The sequence below is a fragment of the Danio rerio genome, chromosome 13 (assembly GCF_049306965.1).
Source record: "Danio rerio strain Tuebingen ecotype United States chromosome 13, GRCz12tu, whole genome shotgun sequence".
NCBI classification, from domain to species: domain Eukaryota; kingdom Metazoa; phylum Chordata; class Actinopteri; order Cypriniformes; family Danionidae; genus Danio; species Danio rerio.
The window spans coordinates 55,797,501-55,821,598 of record NC_133188.1 but is presented as its reverse complement, the minus strand read 5'-3'; the positions used below and the strand labels follow the sequence as shown (position 1 = coordinate 55,821,598).

Genomic DNA, 24,098 nt, shown 5'->3' with positions numbered 1-24,098 from the left:
ATAAGGGTTGGAACTAAACTGTACAGAGCTGCGGCCCTCCAGGAACTGAGTTTGACACCTGTGCCTTACAGTTTTCAGTAATAAATTAAACAGAAAAATTATTGGCGATACTTGCATATTTGCTAAGTCATAATGAAGAAAAGTCAGGCCACACAGAGGGCCTGGATTTGATGCACATTCATTTTAGAGTTTTGTGAATCTCCGACAAGGTTTTGCAGCTTGTATAACTTGAGAATATGGTGTGATCACAAGCTTATTTTAATTGATAAAGAGTATAATTAGATGCAAAACTACAGATGTACAAACCAATAAAAAATCTTTAGGTTATAATCATGCATCGTTCCTCTTAAAAGTCGTAATGAAAAGTAAAATCTGTGCTATAGTCAAAGTTAAATCAGTGTAATAGCACATACGGTGACTTCACTAGGGAATAATTGAACAAAAATAAATACATTTATGTTGTCTAATCCACACAGAAGGCCTGAATTTGATGCACATTCATTTTAGAGTCTTGATTTGAGATGCACAAAGTTGTAAATCTCCACTAAAGACCTTCTTTAAAGTTTGCAGCTTGCATAACATAATGTGCAGAGATATGATGTTTTTATTGAAAATAAGTAAATTAATAAATGCAAAACATCTGATTGAAAAAAAATTGTTAGTTTATAATCATGCATCACTCCCCAGAAAAGCCACAATAATGTACAGATAAAACTGTGGCATGCTAAATCAGAATTAAATCCATAGGAAATACTGTGACTTCACCTGGGAATAATTAGAAAAATAAATACATTTATGGATAAAAATGTTGTCTAATCCACACAGAAGGCCGGAATTTGCTGCACATTTATTTTAGTGGCTTGATTTGAGATGCACAATATTGTAAATCTCCACCGAAGTCCTTCTTGAAAGTTTAGCGTAATATAAACTTGAGTGAATATGTTGGGAATAAGCGTCCTCTGCACAGGTTGAGGTTACACTCTGAGCTCCTGCAGATGAGCGCGGGTCCGTCACAGGTAATAAATCTTCATGTGTCGGGATCAAAGCAGATCCAGGGTCAGTCCTTCAGCTGTCCTCCTGCACAACACTGCTGCATTTATCAAGAGCATTGCTTCAAATTAACACAATATTCGTACACTGTGTAAAACACAGGGTTCACTGATTCATTGGATTTGCTATTTGTTTTTTTAATTAACTGGTTGCAAACAATTGAAATGGGAATAAACTTCAATTGAAAACAATTTAAAACACATTTAATGTAGTAGTGCTCAACTTAATTTGTTTGTTTAAATTCATTTATTCATTTTCCTTCAGGATAAGTCCCTTTATTTATCAGGGGTGGCTACAACGGAATGAACTGATAACTATTCCAGCATATGTTTTATGCAGCAGATGCCCTTCCAGCCACAACCCGATACTGGGAAACACCCATACACACCCATTCACACACACACTCATAAACTACAGCCAATTTAGTTCATCAGTTCCTCTATAGCGCATGTGTTTGGACTGTAGGGGAAACCAATAGGACTCACAACCTTCTTGCTGTGGGGCCACAGTAGTAACTATTGAGCCACTGTGTTGCCCCTGTTTAAATTCAGCCTGTATAACACCAATTACCTAATTTTTTTAGTAAATCTAATAAATCTTTTTTTTCAGTGTTCCACAAAATTCATTCAGGTTGTCCCAACACAAATCACTCATATACTATGGCTTGCGGCTTCCTGCCAACACACAGCTCCCATCCGTGCTGATATACCACCATATCGCACTGCTACTCATGTGATATTGCTCATATTTGTATATATATATATATATATATATATATACATGAGAATAAAATATTTTCAATGTATGTTCAGCACAATGTCTCAGCCTTTAGCACTGTAGCCTCATAACAAAAAGGTGGCTGGTTTGAGCCTCGGCTGGGTCAGTTGGTGTTTCTGTGTGGAGTTTGCATGTTCTCCCCGTGTTGCCGTGGGTTTCCTCTGGTTTCCCCCACAGTCGAGAATTGATGAACTACATTGGCCGTAGTGTATGAGTGTGAATGTGAGTATGTATGGGTGTTTCCCAGTACTGGGTTATGGCTGGAAGGGCATCTGCTGTGTAAAACATATGCTGGCATAGTTGGTGGTTCATTCCACTGTGGTGACCCCGGATAAATAAGGGACTACGCTAAAAGAGAATGAATGACTGAATGAATATTAACTCACAGTGCATAAACTAATGTTAACAAGCATGAATTTGGATGTTAATAATGCAATATTAAATGTTAATCTATGATTAAATGCTGTTCAAGTATTGTTCATAATTAGTTTGTCAGTAAATATATTAACTAATGAAGCACTGTAAGGTGTGACTGTGTGACTGCTTACCAAATGTACACACACACACACACACACACACACACACACACACAAAAAGAGTTTTGCTGCTTGTTCAAAGAACTTATTTAAAATGAGCTGAAGCAACACATTTCTTGAGATGTTTGGTGGAAACTTAATAGGGTACAGTATATGCCGAGCTAGTGTTGTTCCCATTCTGATAAACCTCCGGTGACAGATTATTGTGAGTTTTTTTCCATTTTATACAGTTTCTTTTATAGCATGGATGTTGTAATGTAATTAAAATACAATCAGTTAAACAGACTCTGGCATTCATTTATTTGCTCAAGCGTAAAACGAGACAAAAAGCGGTTTACTGGCACGCGCCCGTCGAAATCGGCTGGCTAGCGCAGAAGCTCCATTGAATATACTGGGGTAAAATAAATGCTCGTATTATAAAGAAATGGCGGGGGGGAATGTAGTTTAATGCAGTGCTTCTTGTAAAATCTGAGACCTACTTTATATCGGATATCACTCAGCCAGTGGAGATAGCTGACTTTTAAAGTAAACAGACCTTAAACGTGCCGATTTTGCAATGGCATTCAGTTCAGAGGAAGCTGTTAACCCAGGTTACTGGCAAATTAAAAGTCCTATTAGCGTGCTTCGGCATATACCCTATAGTTTTGTGTTTAATCTACTTACCCTCAAAAAAAGATTTGCGCTACTAATTCAAACAACTTTAATTGAAACGAGCTGAAACATTTTTGGGACAAGTTAATTACATTATGTTCAATCCACTTAATGGATTTGTGTTGGGATAACATGAATGAATTGTGTTGAACCCTGCATTTTTTACAGTGTGAAATTCATCTAAAATTCAAATTCAATTTAATTAATGAACAACCCAGTCATTATTAGAGTGTACTCTAGAAAAAAAATGGGTCAAATGATTATATTTTTTGTAGATTTATTTTTTGCCTTTTTGCCTTAATTAGATAGGACAGTAATTAGACAGGAAGCAAAGGGGGGGAGGGGGGGGAGCTATATGTCGGTGAGCTAACCACTAGCCACTTGTTTGCGCCAACAAAATTGGTCAAATTCAAGAAAATGCTTAATAACTTAACAGTTTTCAGAAATAGATTAAAATAAAGATAAAAACAATTTACTATGCAGTTAAAAAAAGTAAAAGACACTAAATTTATCTTTGTTAGAGACTCTTAGAATGCTCAGTTGTTTTAATCTAATCTTGGGTCAAATACGAAATACGAAACCTCATTGGATTTGTCCATATTTGACCCAACATGGGGTTCAAGACCTGAATGTTGTACTCTAAATAATAAAAACATTGCATCAAATAAAAGAAAAAGCATCAAAGAATGAAAACTGTAGCAAATTAATTTGAGACGAAAAACAACTTTAAGTGCAAGACGTTTTTATTTTAGAAGCGTTATATAGTTTGTGTAGTTTGGCAAAGGACTCTAAATCTATTTTATTTAAGTGTAAGTGTCTAAAGCTGGGTCAAATCCAACTATTAGGATGAAAAGTGTCATGGATAAAACTAACCCAGCATTGGTTTAAAACAACCCAGCAGTTTAGAGTATACATGTAATTAAAAAGTTAATATATGATTACAGCTCAGATGAAAGTGTTTAGTTTTGTGGCCAGCAGCCACGTTATAATCTGCATAATGTACATCCAGCTGCTGGTTATTGCAGAATAAACCCTTCAGTCTTAAACAACAGCGGCTGATGAACCTGTCAGGCTGTAATCTGCTGGATCTACATTGTTAGCCCTTACTTATTATTTAGATGTACACATTTGTTGACCGTGGCTTTTGATCTGTTCTGTAGAAATGACTCAACCTATTAGTTATACAGTCACATTATAATCATCTGTTTGCTATTATTTTCAGTGTCATCAGCTGTATGTTGGCAGTGGGTTGAATTATTGACCCGCACTGATCCTCAGAGGAACAATCACTCATGCTATCCTGTAGGTCTGCCCTTTATACTTTCATTTCATTTGTGAAACTTACTCTGACTTGGACAATAGTTCTTAATATTTCTATTTATTTAGAAGTAGTTAAAAAGGCTTGTATGACAACTTGCCCTTGTATAGGTTTTATTAACTATAGCATGCATTTATTTATATAGATGATGTGTGTTTTCCAAACCACTTACAATTTGAGGATAAAAGAAACACTTCAAAGAAAAAGCAATGATATGTAGAGAAGTTTCTGTTAGTTTAGAATTGTTAAACAAACAAGCAGGGCAAATAGATATACACAGCTGAGATGGCAGTATCCACATGAAAAATACTATACAGTCATTTATAACAAGCAGTGCTTAATTTGTAAATGAATAATTCCCTGTACAAAACCAGAAAATAAAAGTTACCATGACCGACGTCCACTAAACAGTTTCAGATTTCCCAAAACATGACATCATTAAACGGTGATAGCGCAAAAAGAGCATCACATTTCTCACTGTTCTTTGAATATTTGTGCCATATAACAGTATAGGTCAGTCATGGATAGCTACAAACATAAATCGTATGAACAGTTCACTTCACTGTTATGTGCCAAGTGAAAAACAAATAATTAAAGGATTCACTGGGTCTAATCTTCGTGAAGAGTCCACAGTCACCTCTTCTGTCATGTTTTCTGGCTGACCTAAAATCGTTTTGCTTCTGTCTCCCACTATCCTGATCCGTTTGCACAGTTTCATCGTCTCGAGATCTCTTTTGATCAGGCTCATTATCAGATTTACTCGAGGATTTATAATTGAAAATATGCATGCTTCTTTGATATTTTGACAATACAAATATTATTTAGGCAGGCCACTATGCCATTATTTATTTTCGCTGCTCACTGTGAGCGAAACAACAATCAGGACCCAATAAGAGCGATTTGTAAACATAACCAGGCAGATTGGCTTAGTGGTGTATAGTATGTTTTCACCATGCTCAAGTTAATGCCGGATCCATTAAAATAAATACCGGAAAGCAAAACATGAATATCGGACATTTTCCGGAACAGGATTCATTAAGATTCGGCTCAAATTAAGCACTGGTAACAAGTATAGTGTTTTTGAGCTATACTGCATTACAGTACTGTTGTTGTGATTCTACAGTTGCTATGGTAACACAGCTATAGTAATTAATCTGTTGGGGTGATTCTACAATTGCTATGGTACTATGGTAACACAACAACTATGGTGATTAACCTGTTGTGGTGATTCTAGAGTTGCTATGGTAACAAAAAAAAACTATAGGGTTTCATCTGTCATGGTGATTCTACAGTTGCTATGGTAACACAACAGCTTCAGTAAATAATCTGTTGCAGGGATTTTACAGTTGCTATGGTAACACAACAACTATATTAATTAATCTGTTGTGGTGATTCTACAGTTGCTATGGTAACACAACAGCTACAGTAAATAATCTGTTGTGGTGATTTTACAGTTGCTATGCTAACACAACAACTATAGCAATTAACCTGTTGTAGTGATTCATCGGTTGCTATGGTAACACAACTACTATAGCAATTAATCTGTTGTTGTGATTCTACAGTTACTATAGTAACAAAACAACTATAGTGATTCATCTATTATGGTGATTCTATAGTTACTATGGTAACACAACAACTAGGGTAATTAACCTGTTGTGGTGATTCTAGAGTTGCTATGGTAACACAAACTAAAACAAAAACTAAGGTATACTACAGCGTTTTTTACAGTTTCCAGGATGGCTTGAGGGTGTAAATTATGGAGAAATTTTCATTATTGGGTGCACTACTCCTTTAAGGGTCTTCTACAGTGCTGTCCAGCTCTCCTACAGTAACTGTGTGCCTCCTGGAACCTAGTGGAAGATCTCCCGAAATTATGAGTAGGGAAAAAAATGTTGTAGGCTATCTCGTTTCCATCTACTTTACCCCTTGTTCATTCCATTAACAACCAGACGCAGATAAAATTGATTGACAAGCCCTTCTGCTACTTAACTGACCAGATCAATACCCTAAGAGTTTAATTCACATGATGCTATTCTTTGATTGAAAAGTGCTCCTTGAGTTTCTGTGAGCAGTATGTATATATATATATATATATATAAATGTGATGTAAATACAGTGAAGCTAAAATGAAAAAGCTCCAGGTGCCATTTAATGATGCACTGTAAATTTAGCTTAAGCTCCTGAGTTGGAGGAGTGCAGGTACTTATAATACAATATTAGTCGTACTCTTCATGCTGTGTTAAGATAATCTGTGTATAATTTGAGGTTGATTGAGTACTTGAAGAAATTCAATTATTATGGTTTTAGTGATCTTAAATTAAGTGATGCTAAGTACCGCTCCTGGTACCAGAAGCGATAGAATAAATTTAATGTTTTTAAATGCTGTTAAAGAGGCAAAAAATAACATATACACATACACACATGCATACACACACACACACACACATGCATACACACATGCATACAGTTAAAGTACATAATTATTCATTATTAGCCCCCTGTTTAACGGAGAGCAGATTTTTTTCAACACATTTCTAGACATAATACTTTTAATAACTCCTTTCTAATAACTGGTTTCTTTTCTCCTCATCATGCTGACAGCACATGGTATTCTTTAAGACACCTCTATACAGCTTAAAGTGACATTTAAAGGCTTCACCAGGGTAATCAGGGTAAAGTTAGGGTAATTAGGCTAAAGTTAGGGTAATTAGGCAAGTCATTGTATAACAGTGGTTTGTTTTGAAGACATTCCAAAACTAATATTGCTATATATAAAGGGCCGAATAATATTGACCTTAAAAATTAAAAACTGATTTTATTCTAGCCTAAGGGGGGCTAATAATTCTGACTTCAAGTGTGTGTGTGTGTGTGTGTGTGTGTGTGTGTGTGTGTGTGTGTGTGTGTAGTTTACATACACTAAAAAAAGGAACATAACCATTTTTTTAAAATATGTCTGATGGTAAATGATACTAAACGTTTACTATTTTAGGGCTGTGAGGATTATCTGAATGATTTACGTTTGCTGAATGCCAGAATAATGAGAGAATTTTTTGAGAATTGTTTATTAATTTCTAGACAGTCAAGAGTTTACACACATTTCCTTGGTATGTTTTAGCTTTGCTTTTAAACTGTTTACCTTTGGTCAAATGTTTTGGGTCTCCTTCCACAAGCTCCTCACAATAGTTTGCAGGAATTTTGGCCCATTCCTCCTGACAGAATTGCTGTAACTGAGTCAGATTTGTAGGCTGTCTTGCTCGCACAAGCTTTTACAACTCTGCCCACACTTTCTCTATAGGATTGAGGTCATGGCTCTGTGATGGCCACTCCAAAACATTCACTCTGTTGTCCTTAAAGCACATTTCAAGTAATTTGGCAGTGTGCTTAGGGTCATGGTCTGTTTGGAAGAGTCATTTGTGGCCAAGTTGTAATGTCCTGGCTGATGTGTTGAGATGTTGCTTCAGTATTTCTGCATAATGTTCTTTCTTCATGATGCCATCTATGCTGTGAAGTGGACCAGTCCCTCCTGCAGCAAAACAGCCCCACAACATGATGCTGCCGCCCCCCTACTGCACAGTTGGGATGGTGTTCTAGGCTTGTGCGCTTTCCCCTTTGTCCTCCAAATGTAACACTGCTCATGATGGCCAAACAGTTCAATCTCAGCTCCATCAGAGCACAGGACATGTCTCCAAACATTACTCTTTTCCCAGTGTCATTTAGCTAATTGTAATCTGGCTTTTTTTAAATGGTTATGTGCCTTTTTACACAGTGTATGTACTGTAGACTTCTGGTTTTAACTGTAGTTGTAAAAAATCTATAATATTGGGTCATTTGTTTATATTACTTTAGTTGCTGTATTATCGTAGTAACTGTAGAATTACCACAACACACCAATTCCTATGACTGTTGTTACCATAGCAACCGTAGAATCACTACCACAGCATAATTCATATAGCTGTTGTTACCATAGCAACCGTGGAATCACCACAACACATCGTTTCCTATGTTGTTGTGTCACCATAGCAATCACCACAACAGATCAATTCAAGTACTTTACTATAGTACAGTTCAGACACACTAGTATTTACAATAGTTTTCTGTTGTTGTGAAACTCTGTTGTATGTACTAGACATTACTCTAGTGTTTTTCATGTGGAGTGTTGACTGCATTGACCTGCACTCATGTTCAGCACTCCATCGTCTCGCTGAAATATGTGATGAAGATGATGATGATGATGGTAATGGTCAGAATGGCTCCCTGGAGAGAGAATTCATTGATCCTCTCCTACACTCCAGCTGCTCCGCAGAGTTCTGGAGCTCACACACACACAAACACACACACACACACACACACACACACACACACACACACGCACACACACACGCGCACACACACACACACACACACACAAGAATCTGTCCCTGAGTGTGTTGTATTGTCGCTGTGCTACTCTTCATATGGAGCTTTTGAACAAACAGACACACACGTTCACACGCATGCATACACACAATCAGCAGAATCTGTCCCGAGTGTGTTGTAGAGTCTCTGTGTTTCTAATCTTGTAAAGCTGCTGCACACACACACACACACACACACACTCTCTCTCTCTCTCTCTCTCTCACACACACACACACACACACAGAGACATTACATACTATCTGACAGAATGTACAGTTGTGTATTGGATTACACTTCATTTTAAGGTGACATAGTTACTGTGTAATCTTTCATTTAACTACTACTAATATTAATTAATTACATGTATACCTATATGGTTGGGGTTAGCCTGTGGGTTAGCTTTAATTACATGTAATTATGCAAAATTCATTGTAATTATTATAGTAAATGCAAGGAATATGTGTCACCATGTATTCTATTTTCGTTCATTCATTCGATTTATTTTTGGCTTAGTCCCTTTATTAATCTGGGGTCGCCACAGTGGAATGAACCACCAACTTATCCAGCACATGTTTTACACAGCGAATGCCCTTCCATCCACAACCTAACACTGGGAAACACCCACACACTCTTGCATTCACACACACACTCATACACTACGGCCAATGTATTCATCAATTCCCCTTAAGCGTATGTGTTTGGACTGTGGCAGAAACCCACGCCAACACAGGGAAAACATGCAAACTCCACACAGAAATGCCAACTGACCCAGCCGAGACTCAAACCAGCGGGCTTCTTACTGTGAAGTGACAGTGCTAACCACTAAGACATTGTTTTAAGATCGTTTTAACATCTTTTTCTCCTTCATTATCTTTTTAATACTCATATTACTCATTTTCTGTGTTTGTGTACGCATTTATAAAAATGCAAACTGTTTAATCACTTTTATGATTTTATTAATTATTAAAATATTAATTTTATTAATGAATTGAATTGAGAGAGATAATAATAATAATACTAAAATAATATACTGATTATTATTATTATATATTATTACTGTTGTATCCATAAATGTTGATTGTTACCTCTACAGTTTATTCTCATTTAATATTTTATTTTTTACTTGTATTATTATTATTATTATTATTAATAATAGTAATAATAATAATATTAATATTATACTATATATTATAATAATATGTTACTGTTTACTGTTTTTATTTGTTTTGTTTTTGTTTTTATGTAAACTTTATAAATGCTTTGGCAACACATTTGTAACATTTGTCATGCCAGTAAACCAATTGTTGAATTTAATGGAGAGAGAGACAGTGAGAGAGACATCAGTGATGTGCTTGCAAACAAAAATACACACATGCACACACACACACATCTAGATTATTATAAATGAATCATTGTAAATATACTGATTATTACTGTTTTTATTACTTTTTTTTATCCCAAAATGTTGATTGTTACATGTACACTTTATTCTGATCCATTATTATTTTTATTGACTTGTATGAATAATATGATATACTGAATAATAACATGATATATTGAATAATATTATGATATGCTGAATAATAATGTAATAAATTGAATAATATATAATTTATATTTTATTTAATTATTATATATAAAAATCTTTTTTTAACCATTACTATTCTGTGTTTTTTATTATATTAGTATGTTACTATTTATGTAAACCTTATAAATGCTTTGGCATTGCAATACATTTGTCATGCCAGTAATGCAAGTTTTGAATATAATTGAGAGAGAGAGAGAGAGAGAGAGAGAGAGAGAGAGAGAGAGAGATGCACACAAATACACAGGATTGTTTTTATACTGTACAAATTATTTTCTATAACCCTACTCTTTAGACACTGTGTGGAGGTTAAATACAATTGGGGACATCAGCAATGTCCTCATAATTCACCTTCACTTGTAAGTGTCAGTGTCATACCCATGCCATTATACACATTTATGTCATATATGACACACACACACACACACACACACACACACAAACACACAAACACACACACACACACACACACACACACACATGTTTGTTTTTGTGACAAGTGGGGACATTACATAGGTTTCTATTCATTTTATACGGTCCAAACCGTATATTGTATTGCCCTCACCCCACCCCACCCCTAAACCCAACCATCACAGGAGACTGTGTGCAGCTTTACTCTCTGATTAAACTCATTCTATAGGATTTATAAGCATTTTGAGAAATGAGGACGTCACCAATGTCCTCATATTTCACCTCCTTTTTGTAATACCTGTGTCATACCCATGTCATTATACAGATTTGTGTCCTGATATGTCACAAAAACACGTACACACACACGTACACACACACACACACACACACACACACTCTCTGCTGCGTGCTCCTGAACGGATGAAGTTCTCTGTGTATTCTGTGCATGATCAGCAGCGGGAAAAAAAAGCGACTCTGAACACTCTAAAAACAGTTTATCCGCTTAATCTTTTCAATTAAGTTTGAATTACACGTTATAACCCAGCAATTTGACCCAATATCACGTTAAAACAACCCAGCAAGTATTATAATTTTTAGAAAAAACAAACATGGCATGAAATGAAAGAAAATGCTTTAAATATTTATATTTTAGAAGATTTGTGTAGAGCAAATGTAGAGTTCTGCGCTCATATTCAGACTCAGAAGAGATGACGATGATGATGCTGATGATGATGAAGGCGCAGTTACGTGTCTCCCCGTCCAGTGATGATCGCCTATATAAACAGCATCCAGCGAGAGAAAGTCAACAAAACTCCTGATCCCGGACAGCGAGCAAGCACTCAACAAGTCTGGATTATACGCGCGATTATGATAACCCAGCCTGAAGCACTACGCAAATAATATTAATAATGTCACTCACTGAAGTGCTGCTATAACTTTCCTTGCAGCTTTTTGACCTGATGCACACTAAATAAAGCGCTTCAGGGAGAAATCCGAACTGTTTTGACGCGCGCTGTTCCTCCAGATGTAGGCGCGGGGCTGTGCGCTGCTCCGGCCGGCGATGGAGGCGTCCTCCGCGGCCGTGAACGCGGTTTCTCCCGCCGAAGACCCGTTCTCCGCGCCGCTGTCCTCCATCGCGCCCTGGAACTACAGTGTTCTGGCGGCGCTGATGTTCGTGGTGACCGCGCTGTCTCTGTCCGAGAACTTCACCGTAATGCTGGTCACCTTCAGGTTCCAGCAGCTCCGGCAGCCGCTCAACTACATCATCGTCAACCTGTCTCTGGCCGACTTCCTGGTGTCTCTGACCGGCGGCAGCATCAGCTTCCTCACCAACTATCACGGATATTTCTTCCTGGGGAAATGGGCTTGCGTGCTCGAGGGCTTCGCCGTCACCTTTTTCGGTCAGTGAAAAAGTTCATGCAGAAACACATGCTACCTTATTTAGAGTTATTACTACACTTGGTTGGTTATTACTACACTATGCTAGGTTGTTGTAACCCAAGTGTAATTGTTGGGTCAAATATGGGCAAGACCAAAAAGTGGGTTAAAAAGTTATATTCAAATAAATAAATAAGCAACTCAAATTTGGTTTTGTCCATAACATAATTAATTTTAAATATACAATAAAATAAACAAGTATAAAAATAAAAACATGGGTTGTGTCTACCCAGATTTTTTTTAAGGGTGACAATAAATACAGTTTTTTGGGGGGCGTTGTTGGTGTTTTTTGTCATCTGAACCATTTAGATATGTCGAAAAAAATACAATACACACAAATAAAAAATAAATAAATAAATGAATGCTGGGTTGGTTCAAATGTAAACAGTTACACTTTTTGTCCCAATGGCTGGGTTTGTCCATATTTGTTCCAACTTCGGATTGTTTTTTTAGTGAACAGTAAGTTAGCACTAATAATAATCACCAACTATATATATAAAATATATAAATGAATAAACAACCATAACATAATTATGTCCAAGACATCATTAATTAAAAATAAAAATAAGTAATTGTATAGATAACCCAAATTTGGGTTTGTCCATGACCTAATGATGAGTTACGGCTGTCCAGCATTATTTAAAGAGTAACAATAAAGTAGTGTTTTTTTTGTTTTTTGTCATTTGAATTATTTAGATATGTAGAAAAATACAATACATAAAAATGCTGGATTGAGTCAAATATAACAGTTGGGTTGATTTTCAATCAAATGTAAGTTACACTTTTTGACCCATCTTTGGATTTATTTTTCAGTGTACAGTCACATAAAAACAATAATAATCACCAACTGTCACTGATATTTCATAAGCTTGCGTGCCCGAGGGATTCGGCATCATCTGTTTCACTGAGTCAGTTAGTGACCTAACTTTGGGTTACATCAACCCAGCATTTTTTAGAGAGTACATCAAATACATTTTTTTTTTTTTTTTTTTTTTGCCTGTTTCTTTCTCATTTGAACCATTTGAACATGTAGAAATATACAATACACCAAGAAGTGCTGGGTTGTTCTAACCCAATGTTGGGTCAAATATAGACAAACGCAACTGTTGCGTAAAAAAGTGTCATTTAAACTAATTGAAGAAAGATTAATTAAATAAATAAATAAAGACTCTGGTTTCCTATCAATTCTTATTCTTCTGGACTTGAGTGCAGCCTTTGACACGGTTTCCCACGAGGTTCTTTTGAATAGGCTTGCCTTACTAGGGATCTCTGGCACCCTTCGTTTATGGTTTAAGTCATATCTCGCTGATCGTACTCAGTTTGTTCAAATTACAGATTTTAAGTCAAGATCGCAGATTGTCACTACCGGTGTCCCACAGGGTTCTGTACTGGGTCCACTCCTGTTTATCATATATCTTCTGCCTCTTGGTCACATTTTCAGAAAATACAACACACAATTTCACTGTTATGCTGACGACACTCAACTGTCCACCGAGCCCTCCAGTTCTTTTCCTCCTGCTTTGAGCAGATGTTTAGCTGAAATAAAAATCTGGCTTTCAGCTAACTTTTTAAAATTAAACAGCGACTAAACTGAAGCCCTTCTCATCTGCACTAAAAGTGTTTTGGATAAAGCTGATCATTTCACTATAGACATTGATAACAGCACAATTTTTCCCTCTGTGCAGGTAAAGAGTTTGGGTGTCATCTTGGATAGCACACTCTCATTTGAAGGTCACATTAATAATATTACACGTTCTGCATATTTCCACCTGCGTAATATCACTCGTCTCCGCCCTTCTCACACAACCAATAACACAGAAATTCTTATCCACGCATGTCTTGACTACTGTAATGCACTTCTTTCTGGACTTCCTTCCAAACTTCTCCGTAAGCTCCAACTGGTTCAAAACCATGCAGCTCGTGTCATCTCTAGGACCCTATCTCACGAGCCTGTCACACCACTCCTCTATCAGCCTCACTGGCTTCCAGTAAAGTTTCGTATTGATTTTGAAATATTACTTCTAACTTTCAAGGCACTTCATAATCTCGCTCCTTAATATCTCACTGAACTTCTCCATATCTACACCCCTTCTCGTACCTTTAGATCAGCCAACAACTCCACCCTGGTACCACCTCGCACTCGATTGAGCACAATGGGAGACAGATCCTTGAGCTCTATGGCTCCTCGGCTATGGAACCCTTAGATCTACGGAGCAGTGATAGTCTTCACACTTTTAAATCCCGTCTAAAGACCCATCTTTTTAAGCAGGCTTTTTTTTAAACAATTTTTTATCATATTTTTTATTATGTTCTTTTATATTCGCTACTGTGTTTTAACCTGTTTGGTCAATGATTATTTTAGTAATATTTAATTTGTTTTAGCTTGGCTGTTGATCCTTATTGTAAAGCGACCTTGGGTGTCTTGAAAGGCGCCATTTACAAATAAAATTATTTATTATTATTAAATAACCCATAAATAATTTGGGTTTGTCTATGACCTTTGATTATGTCAACCCAATGGTTTTTAGAGTGTATCATTAAATACAGTTTATATATATATATATATATATATATATATATATATATATATATATATATATATATATATATATATATATATATATATATATATATATATATATTGCTCAATGTTGGGTCAAATCTAAACAAACACAACAGTTGGGTTGATGTTTAATTAAATCTGATTTACACTTTTTATCCCAATGGGTTTGTCCCTTTTTGACCCAACTTTGGATTGATATTTTTTAGTGTTTAGTAACATAACAACAGCAACAATCTCCAACTATCATGGCTATATCTTCCTGGGCAAATGGGTCTGTGTGCTTGAGGGATTCTCCGTCACCTTTTTCAGTGAGTGATAAACAAATTATATAGTAATTCATAGTGAATACTACTACACTCTTAAAAAAAAAAATCATTGGGTCAAATATGGGCGGCACGGTGGCTCAGTGGGTAGCACGTTCACCTCACAGCAAGAAGATTGCTGGTTCTAGCCTCGGTTAGGTCAGTTAGCGTTTCTGTGTGGAGTTTGCATGTTCTCATGTTGGCGTGGGTTTCCCTCCAGGTACTCCGGTTTCCCCCACAGTCCAAAGACATGCGCTATAGGGGAATTGGGTTGACTAAATTGTCCGTAGTGTATGAGTGTGAATGTAAGTGTGTGTGGATGTTTCCCAGTGATGGGTTGTGGTTGGAAGGGCATCTGCTGCGTAAAACATATGCGGGATAAGTTGGCGGTTCATTCCGCCGTGGCGACCCCTGATTAATAAAGTGACTAAGCCAAATAGAAAATGAATGAATGGGTCAAATGTGGGTAATGTAGCAATATATATATATATTTATTAATGTATGTATATAGCCATTTAATTATGTAGAAAAAAATGCACTGGAAAAATAACCCACTGGTAACTCAATTGCTGTGGCAAATAGTAAAAGTAAAAGTTTTTTTATTTTAAATATTTACCAAATGATGTGTTAAAGAGCAAAGAAATTTTCTGTGTGTCTGATAATATTTTTTCTTCTGGAGAAAGTCTTGATACATGTTGAAAAAAGTCTGCTTTCTCTTAAACAGAAATTGGGAGGAAATATACAGGAGACTAATAATTCTGGCTTCAACTGTACATAAAAAAAAAACAGACAGGACTGTATTTGCTAGTTACATGAACACAAGTCTTCTCAGTTGTCTAATAGATTTAAAACTTCAGTAACTTGTTTCATCCTGTTGGACACTTGGAATCACAGTAATTAATTTGATCACATTTTTGAAACTGATAAAGACAACTGATTTGTTTGTTTGTTTAATTTATTTTAATTTCATATACATGGTACTCCAACATAAAGCTCCTCTCAGTAGCAGCTGGCGACTGTAATGAAATGTGACAATAAAAGAGTCTGCTGTATGATACTGAATTATTTTCCCTTTAAGTGTCATATAGAGTCATTAAGTGCATATTAAACACATGTAGCTGCTGCGACTGAACTCACAGCTGAACATCTGCTCTCAACATCTGTGTCAGTCTGCAGGTGTCAGTATTCACCATTCATGAGTGCGCACACACACACACACACACACACACACACACACACACACACACACACACACACACACACACACACACACACACACAATCACATTATCGTTCATTCAGCTGGTCTGATCAAGTCAAGATAATTGCTTTTAAATAATCTGCATGGTCATGTGATTTGATTTAAAGGGGTAGTTCACGCAAAAAAGAAAAAATGCTCGCTGTTTATTCTCCCTCGAGTATTTACAAGCCTTTATGAGTTTCTTTATTCTGTTGAACATAAAAGAAGGTACTCTGAAGAATGCTGAAATCCTGTTCTCATTAAATTCAATAATAGGAAAAATTCGGTATATTATTCATGAGCTGAAGTTCTATAAAGCACTTCTGAAGTGTTTATGTGTTTGTTTATGTGATAATGCCAGTTTTGCATAGTTGATATTCTGGTATCTTCAGTGCTGAATGTGCAATAACACCATGTGTCAAATTACAGTCTCAGATTTAGCAGAGGTAAAGCACTTTATGAACATTATCAGCGTGGAGTGTCATATTTTACAGATGAACACTAAAAACGCTGGGTGGTCAATGTCTGGGTAGTTATTTGTTTTAAATTAACTTAATAACTTAGTGGTTGTGTTTAAATTAGCATTTTTAGAGTGTATGGCAAAGCAGTGTCCAGATTATATATTGATTTCAGTGGAACGCTGTGTTTGCCTATAATTTCGTGGTAAGTAATGTTAAAACCTGGTCATTAATAAAAAGATTGTAGGACAACACATTCAGATCACTCACTGCATGCAAAAAAGTTTAAACCCTCTTGTTGTTGTAGATCTGCTGTTTAGGTGTTGTTGTAGATCTGCTGTTCAGGTGTTGTTGGAGATCTGCTGTTCAGGTGTTGTTGTAGATCTGCTGTTCAGGTGTTGTTGGAGATCTGTTGTTCAGGTGTTGTTGTAGATCTGCTGTTCAGGTGTTGTTGTAGATCTGCTGTTCAGGTGTTGTTGGAGATCTGCTGTTCAGGTGTTGTAGATCTGCTGTTCAGGTGTTGTAGATCTGCTGTTCAGGTGTTGTTGTAGATCTGCTGTTCAGGTGTTGTTGGAGATCTGCTGTTCTGATGTTGTTGGAGATCTGCTGTTCAGGTGTTGTTGGAGATCTGCTGTTCTGATGTTGTTGTAGATCTGCTGTTCTGGTGTTGGAGATCTGCTGTTCAGGTGTTGTTGGAGATCTGCTGTTCAGGTGTTGTTGGAGATCTGCTGTTCTGATGTTGTTGGAGATCTGCTGTTCAGGTGTTGTTGGAGATCTGCTGTTCTGATGTTGTTGTAGATCTGCTGTTCAGGTGTTGTAGATCTGCTGTTCAGGTGTTGTTGTAGATCTGCTGTTCTGATGTTGTTGTAGATCTGCTGTTCAGGTGTTGGAGATCTGCTGTTCAGGTATTGTCAGAGATCTGCTGTTCTGATGTTGTTGTAGATCTGCTGTTCAGGTATTGTTGGAGATCTGCTGTTCAGGTGTTGTCAGAGATCTGCTGTTCAGGTGTTGTTGTAGATCTGTTGTTCAGGTGTTGTCAGAGATCTGCTGTTCTGATGTTGTTGTAGATCTGCTGTTCAGGTGTTGTTGGAGATCTGCTGTTCAGGTGTTGTCAGAGATCTGCTGTTCAGGTGTTGTTGTAGATCTGTTGTTCAGGTGTTGTCAGAGATCTGCTGTTCAGGTGTTGTTGTAGATCTGTTGTTCAGGTGTTGTTGTAGATCTGCTGTTCAGGTGTTGTTGTAGATCTGCTGTTCAGGTGTTGTTGTAGATCTGTTGTTCAGGTGTTGTTGTAGATCTGCTGTTCTGATGTTGTTGGAGATCTGCTGTTCAGGTGTTGTTGTAGATCTGCTGTTCTGATGTTGTTGTAGATCTGCTGTTCAGGTGTTGTTGTAGATCTGCTGTTCAGGTGTTGTTGTAGATCTGCTGTTCAGGTGTTGTTGTAGATCTGCTGTTCTGATGTTGTTGGAGATCTGCTGTTCAGGTGTTGTTGTAGATCTGCTGTTCAGGTGTTGTTGTAGATCTGCTGTTCTGATGTTGTTGTAGATCTGCTGTTCAGGTGTTGTTGTAGATCTGCTGTTCTGATGTTGTTGGAGATCTGCTGTTCTGATGTTGTTGTAGATCTGTTGTTCAGGTGTTGTCAGAGATCTGCTGTTCAGGTGTTGTTGTAGATATGCTGTTCAGGTGTTGTTGTAGATCTGCTGTTCAGGTGTTGTTGGAGATCTGCTGTTCAGGTGTTGTTGTAGATCTGCTGTTCAGGTGTTGTTGTAGATCTGCTGTTCAGGTGTTGTTGTAGATCTGCTGTTCAGGTGTTGTTGTAGATCTGCTGTTCTGATGTTGTTGTAGATCTGCTGTTCAGGTGTTGTTGGAGATCTGCTGTTCAGGTGTTGTTGTAGATCTGCTGTTCAGGTGTTGTTGTAGATCTGCTGTTCTGATGTTGTTGTAGATCTGCTGTTCAGGTGTTGTTGTAGATCTGCTGTTCAGGTGTTGTTGTAGATCTGCTGTTCAGGTGTTGTTGGAGATCTGCTGTTCAGGTGTTGTTGTAGATCTGCTGTTCAGGTGTTGTTGTAGATCTGCTGTTCAGGTGTTGTTGGAGATCTGCTGTTCTGATGTTGTTGGAGATCTGCTGTTCTGATGTTGTTGTAGATCTGTTGTTCAGGTGTTGTCAGAGATCTGCTGTTCAGGTGTTGTTGTAGATATGCTGTTCAGGTGTTGTTGTAGATCTGCTGTTCAGGTGTTGTTGTAGATCTGCTGTTCTGATGTTGTTGTAGATCTGCTGTTCAGGTGTTGTTGTAGATCTGTTGTTCAGGTGTTGTTGTAGATCTGCTGTTCAGGTGTTGTTGTAGATCTGCTGTTCAGGTGTTGTTGTAGATCTGCTGTTCAGGTGTTGTTGTAGATCTGCTGTTCAGGTGTTGTTGTAGATCTGCTGTTCAGGTGTTGTTGGAGATCTGCTGTTCTGATGTTGTTGGAGATCTGCTGTTCAGGTGTTGTTGTAGATCTGCTGTTCAGGTGTTGTTGTAGATCTGCTGTTCAGGTGTTGTTGGAGATCTGCTGTTCTGATGTTGTTGGAGATCTGCTGTTCAGGTGTTGTTGTAGATCTGCTGTTCAGGTGTTGTTGTAGATCTGCTGTTCTGATGTTGTTGTAGATCTGCTGTTCAGGTGTTGTTGTAGATCTGCTGTTCTGATGTTGTCAGAGATCTGCTGTTCAGGTGTTGTTGTAGATATGCTGTTCAGGTGTTGTTGTAGATCTGCTGTTCAGGTGTTGTTGGAGATCTGCTGTTCAGGTGTTGTTGTAGATCTGCTGTTCAGGTGTTGTTGTAGATCTGCTGTTCAGGTGTTGTTGTAGATCTGCTGTTCAGGTGTTGTTGTAGATCTGCTGTTCTGATGTTGTTGTAGATCTGCTGTTCAGGTGTTGTTGGAGATCTGCTGTTCTGATGTTGTTGGAGATCTGCTGTTCAGGTGTTGTTGTAGATCTGCTGTTCTGATGTTGTTGTAGATCTGCTGTTCAGGTGTTGTTGTAGATCTGCTGTTCAGGTGTTGTTGAAGATCTGCTGTTCAGGTGTTGTTGTAGATCTGCTGTTCTGATGTTGTTGTAGATCTGCTGTTCAGGTGTTGTTGGAGATCTGCTGTTCTGATGTTGTTGTAGATCTGCTGTTCTGATGTTGTTGTAGATCTGCTGTTCAGGTGTTGTTGTAGATCTGCTGTTCAGGTGTTGTTGTAGATCTGCTGTTCTGATGTTGTTGTAGATCTGCTGTTCAGGTGTTGTTGGAGATCTGCTGTTCAGGTGTTGTAGATCTGCTGTTCAGGTGTTGTTGTAGATCTGCTGTTCAGGTGTTGTTGTAGATCTGCTGTTCAGGTGTTGTTGTAGATCTGCTGTTCTGATGTTGTTGTAGATCTGCTGTTCAGGTGTTGTTGGAGATCTGCTGTTCAGGTGTTGTTGTAGATCTGCTGTTCTGATGTTGTTGTAGATCTGCTGTTCAGGTGTTGTTGTAGATCTGCTGTTCAGGTGTTGTTGTAGATCTGCTGTTCAGGTGTTGTTGGAGATCTGCTGTTCTGATGTTGTTGTAGATCTGCTGTTCAGGTGTTGTTGTAGATCTGCTGTTCTGATGTTGTTGTAGATCTGCTGTTCAGGTGTTGTTGTAGATCTGCTGTTCAGGTGTTGTTGTAGATCTGCTGTTCTGATGTTGTTGTAGATCTGCTGTTCAAGTGTTGTTGTAGATCTGCTGTTCAGGTGTTGTTGTAGATCTGCTGTTCAGGTGTTGTTGTAGATCTGCTGTTCAGGTGTTGTTGTAGATCTGCTGTTCAGGTGTTGTTGGAGATCTGCTGTTCAAGTGTTGTTGTAGATCTGCTGTTCTGATGTTGTTGTAGATCTGCTGTTCTGATATTCACGTTTCTGTGTTTTTTTCCAGGTATTGTGGCTCTGTGGTCTCTCGCCGTTCTGGCGTTCGAGCGGTTCTTCGTGATCTGCCGACCACTAGGGAACATTCGTCTGCGGGGCAAACATGCAGCTCTGGGTCTGGTGTTTGTCTGGAGTTTCTCCTTCATCTGGACTGTTCCTCCTGTTCTGGGCTGGAGCAGCTATACTGTCAGCAGGATCGGTACCACCTGTGAACCCAACTGGTGGGCAGTTAAACACACATGAATAAGATTACAGCCTCCTTGGCATGTCTTTTTTTTGTTTTAAAACAATAGTTTACCTGAAATAAAGTTTCTGTCATTATTTACCTACCCTTTAACAGGTTCCAAAACAATTTGAGTTTTTTTTTCTCCAACATAGGGCTGGGTGGTATATTGTTCTTTAAACATGAGCATTTGGGTGGTATATTGCCTGTCTTTAAAATAAGAGCATTTTCTTTAACATTGTATTTTCCATGTTTTTTTTAGTGCTTAGCTGCTTCTCCTCATGGCGCTTACATTTAAATAAAATCTCAGTTGATTCATTATTATAATTTTGTAGGCAGAATCTCTCTTCATTGTGAAAAAAATAATGAAAAGTTTTTTGAATAAAATAAAAATAAAAAATATAAATAAATAAATAAATAAATCACTTCAGTTTCTTCATTATTGTAATTTAGATTTTTATTTATTTATTTAAGTTTATGAATTAAATAAAATTTAGAGAATTAAATTTTTTTTAATTATGTAATTTTATTTATTAAATTTTAAATAAATAAATAAATAAATAAATAATAACTGCACCTCAGTAACTTCATCATTATTATTTAGGTTACAGAGTTTCTTTATAAGTGTTCACGCTCATTTCTAATATTGCACGTCTTCATATGCACATCTTGTTATTGTTTCAACTCTACAGCTTCAGAAAAGTGCCATATATATTTAAATGTATTTGTGTGTGTGTGTGTGTGTGTGTGTGTGTGTGTGTGTGTGTGTGTGTGTGTGTGTGTGTGTGTGTGTGTGTGTGTGTGTGTGTGTGTGTGTGTGTGTGTGCGTGTGTGTGTGCATTTAATAGATGAAGCTTGTCAAAGTTCTTCCTCTTCATTTCAGCATAAAGCAGCAGACTAATTAACCGTCTTCAGATGTATTGTCTCTTCTTTACTAATTACTCCTTTTATTCATGCATGCCAGACATTTTTGACATGCTAATTTATTTGAATTCATTTTTGTGCATGTGAAATCCTGAGCAGGAGTTTTAACTTGCTCCTCCTAAGCTTTACCTTTGACTCTTTAAACTTTATGGTGTGCTTTAGTGAGTCTGACAGCTCGGAGAAAAAAAAAAACTAAAGCAATTGTATAAAGAGACATTTTAAAGCAGAGTTTAAGCAGGTTTATTCCACTGCTCAAAAATACATGCAGTTTTACACACTAGACTGCTTATACAGCTACTTCTGCCATGCTGAGGAACAGAAACTCTATTATTCATCCAGAAATGTACTGACTCCATCACCGAGGTGAAGACTTTTAAAAAGTACATTTTTGTAACTCATTTATAATTGATGTCCGCATATAACTGTGTTAAATAATTATACGAGTTCTAAAATCTACATATGAGTGTTTTAAATGATAAAATGAGTATTTAAACATACATATTAATGTTTTAAATGTTCATATTAGTACCTTAATTGTACATGACAGTATTTTTAAATGTTTATATGGATGTAAAAACATATAATGGCTGGACAAATGTTCATATGAGTACTTAAAATCTACATATTAGTGTTTTAAATGTTCGTATGAGTACTTAAAATCTACATATTAGTGTTTTAAATGTTCATACGAGTACTTAAAATGCAGATATTAGTGTTTTAAATGTTTATACAAGTGCTAAAAATTTACATATTTATTTTTGAAATGTTTATGAGTACTTAAAATCTACATATTAGTGTTTTAAATGTTCATATGAGTACTTAAAATCTACATATTTATGTTTGAAATGTTCATATGAGTACTTAACATGCAGATATTAGTGTTTATAATGTTCATGTGAGTGCTTAAAATCTACATATTAGTGTTTTAAATATTATGTGAGTGCTTAAAATCTACATATTAGTGTTTTAAATATTATATGAGTGCTTAAAATCTACATATTAGTATTTGAAATGTTTATATAAGTACTTAAAATGCAGATATTAGTGTTTGAAATGTTTATGCAAGTGCTAAAAATCTACATATTTGTTTTTGAAATGTTCATATGAGTACTTAAATCTACACATTAGTGTTTTAAATGTTTATACACGCTAAATTCTACACATTAGTATTTTAAACATAAGGGTACTTAACTTTATTATTTTTTAAAAATTATTATTAGTATTAATATTGTTATTATTATTATTTATTTTTCAGTATAGATGAGTTTTGAGCGTGTCAGGTGTGTGCACTCATTGATTTTGTCCGTCTGCAGGTATTCAGGAAACTTCCACGACCACACCTTCATCATCACGTTATTCAGTACCTGCTTCATCTTCCCTCTGGGAGTGATCATCGTCTGCTACTGCAAACTCATCCGCAAGCTCAGAAAGGTCTTCACAAAATTCCCTTTAATCACTTTTTAACCCAATGGTTGGGTTAGCTGATATTTGACCTACCAATGGGTACGACCCAGCATTTTGTACAGCGTGTTGTTGTCTGCTTTGGTCAAGAAATTAAACTTATAAATAAAATATATATCAATGTGGGGCAGCACGGTGTCTCAGTGTGGCCTCACAGTAAGAAGGTCGATGGTTTGAGTCCCGGCTGGGTCAGTTGGTGTTTCTGTGTGGAGTTTGCATGTTCTCCCCGTGTTGGCGTATGTTTCCTCCAGGTGCTCCGGTTTCCCCCACAGTCCAAACACATGCGCTATAGGAGAATTGAATAAGCTAAATTGGCTGTAGTGTATGTGTGTGATTGGGTGTTTCCCAGTGTTGGGTTGCAGCTGGAAGGGCATCCGCTGTGTAAAACGTATGCTGGAATAGTTGGAGGTTCATTCCGCTGTGGCGATCCCTGATTAATAAAGGGACTGAGCCGATGTGTTATCATAGCAACTATATAATCAAACATTTTAATTGAAACATTTTACTATAGTGTGTTTGAAATACGCTGTAATATTTGACCCAGAGCATTTACAACACAGTATTAGATTTTTCAGTGCTTCAGTGTCACTATGACAGTGATAATATTGTTAATTGTGTGTGTGTGTTCAGGTCTCCAACACCCACGGCAGGCTGGGTAACGCCAGGAAACCGGAGCGTCAGGTGACCCGTATGGTGGTGGTGATGATCGTGGCATTTATGGTGGCCTGGACGCCGTACGCCGCTTTCTCCATCATCATCACTGCACATCCCAGCATGCACGTGGACCCACGTCTGGCAGCCATTCCTGCATTTGTGGCCAAAACAGCGGCAGTGTACAACCCCATCATCTATGTGTTCATGAACAAACAGGTG

The 24,098-nt window shown here is 37.2% G+C and overlaps 1 protein-coding gene and 1 long non-coding RNA gene across 2 annotated transcripts in view; both read left to right on the top strand.

Annotated features, from left to right (window-relative positions):
* Positions 1-4,316, top strand: part of LOC141377087 (uncharacterized) — a 47,121-nt gene extending 42,805 nt beyond the window's left edge. Inside the window, exon 4 of the long non-coding RNA XR_012389038.1 lies at positions 4,237-4,316. This is a non-coding gene — a long non-coding RNA (uncharacterized lncRNA). The remainder of the gene's footprint in view (positions 1-4,236) is intronic.
* A 7,234-nt stretch (positions 4,317-11,550) lies between these two features.
* The window catches only part of valopa (vertebrate ancient long opsin a), a 26,370-nt gene continuing 13,822 nt past the window's right edge, over positions 11,551-24,098 (top strand). Inside the window, 4 exon segments of the mRNA NM_131586.2 lie at positions 11,551-12,123; positions 20,628-20,838; positions 23,078-23,195; positions 23,856-24,095. Coding sequence (NP_571661.1) covers positions 11,784-12,123; positions 20,628-20,838; positions 23,078-23,195; positions 23,856-24,095 — 909 coding nt within the window. The 5' untranslated portion in view covers positions 11,551-11,783.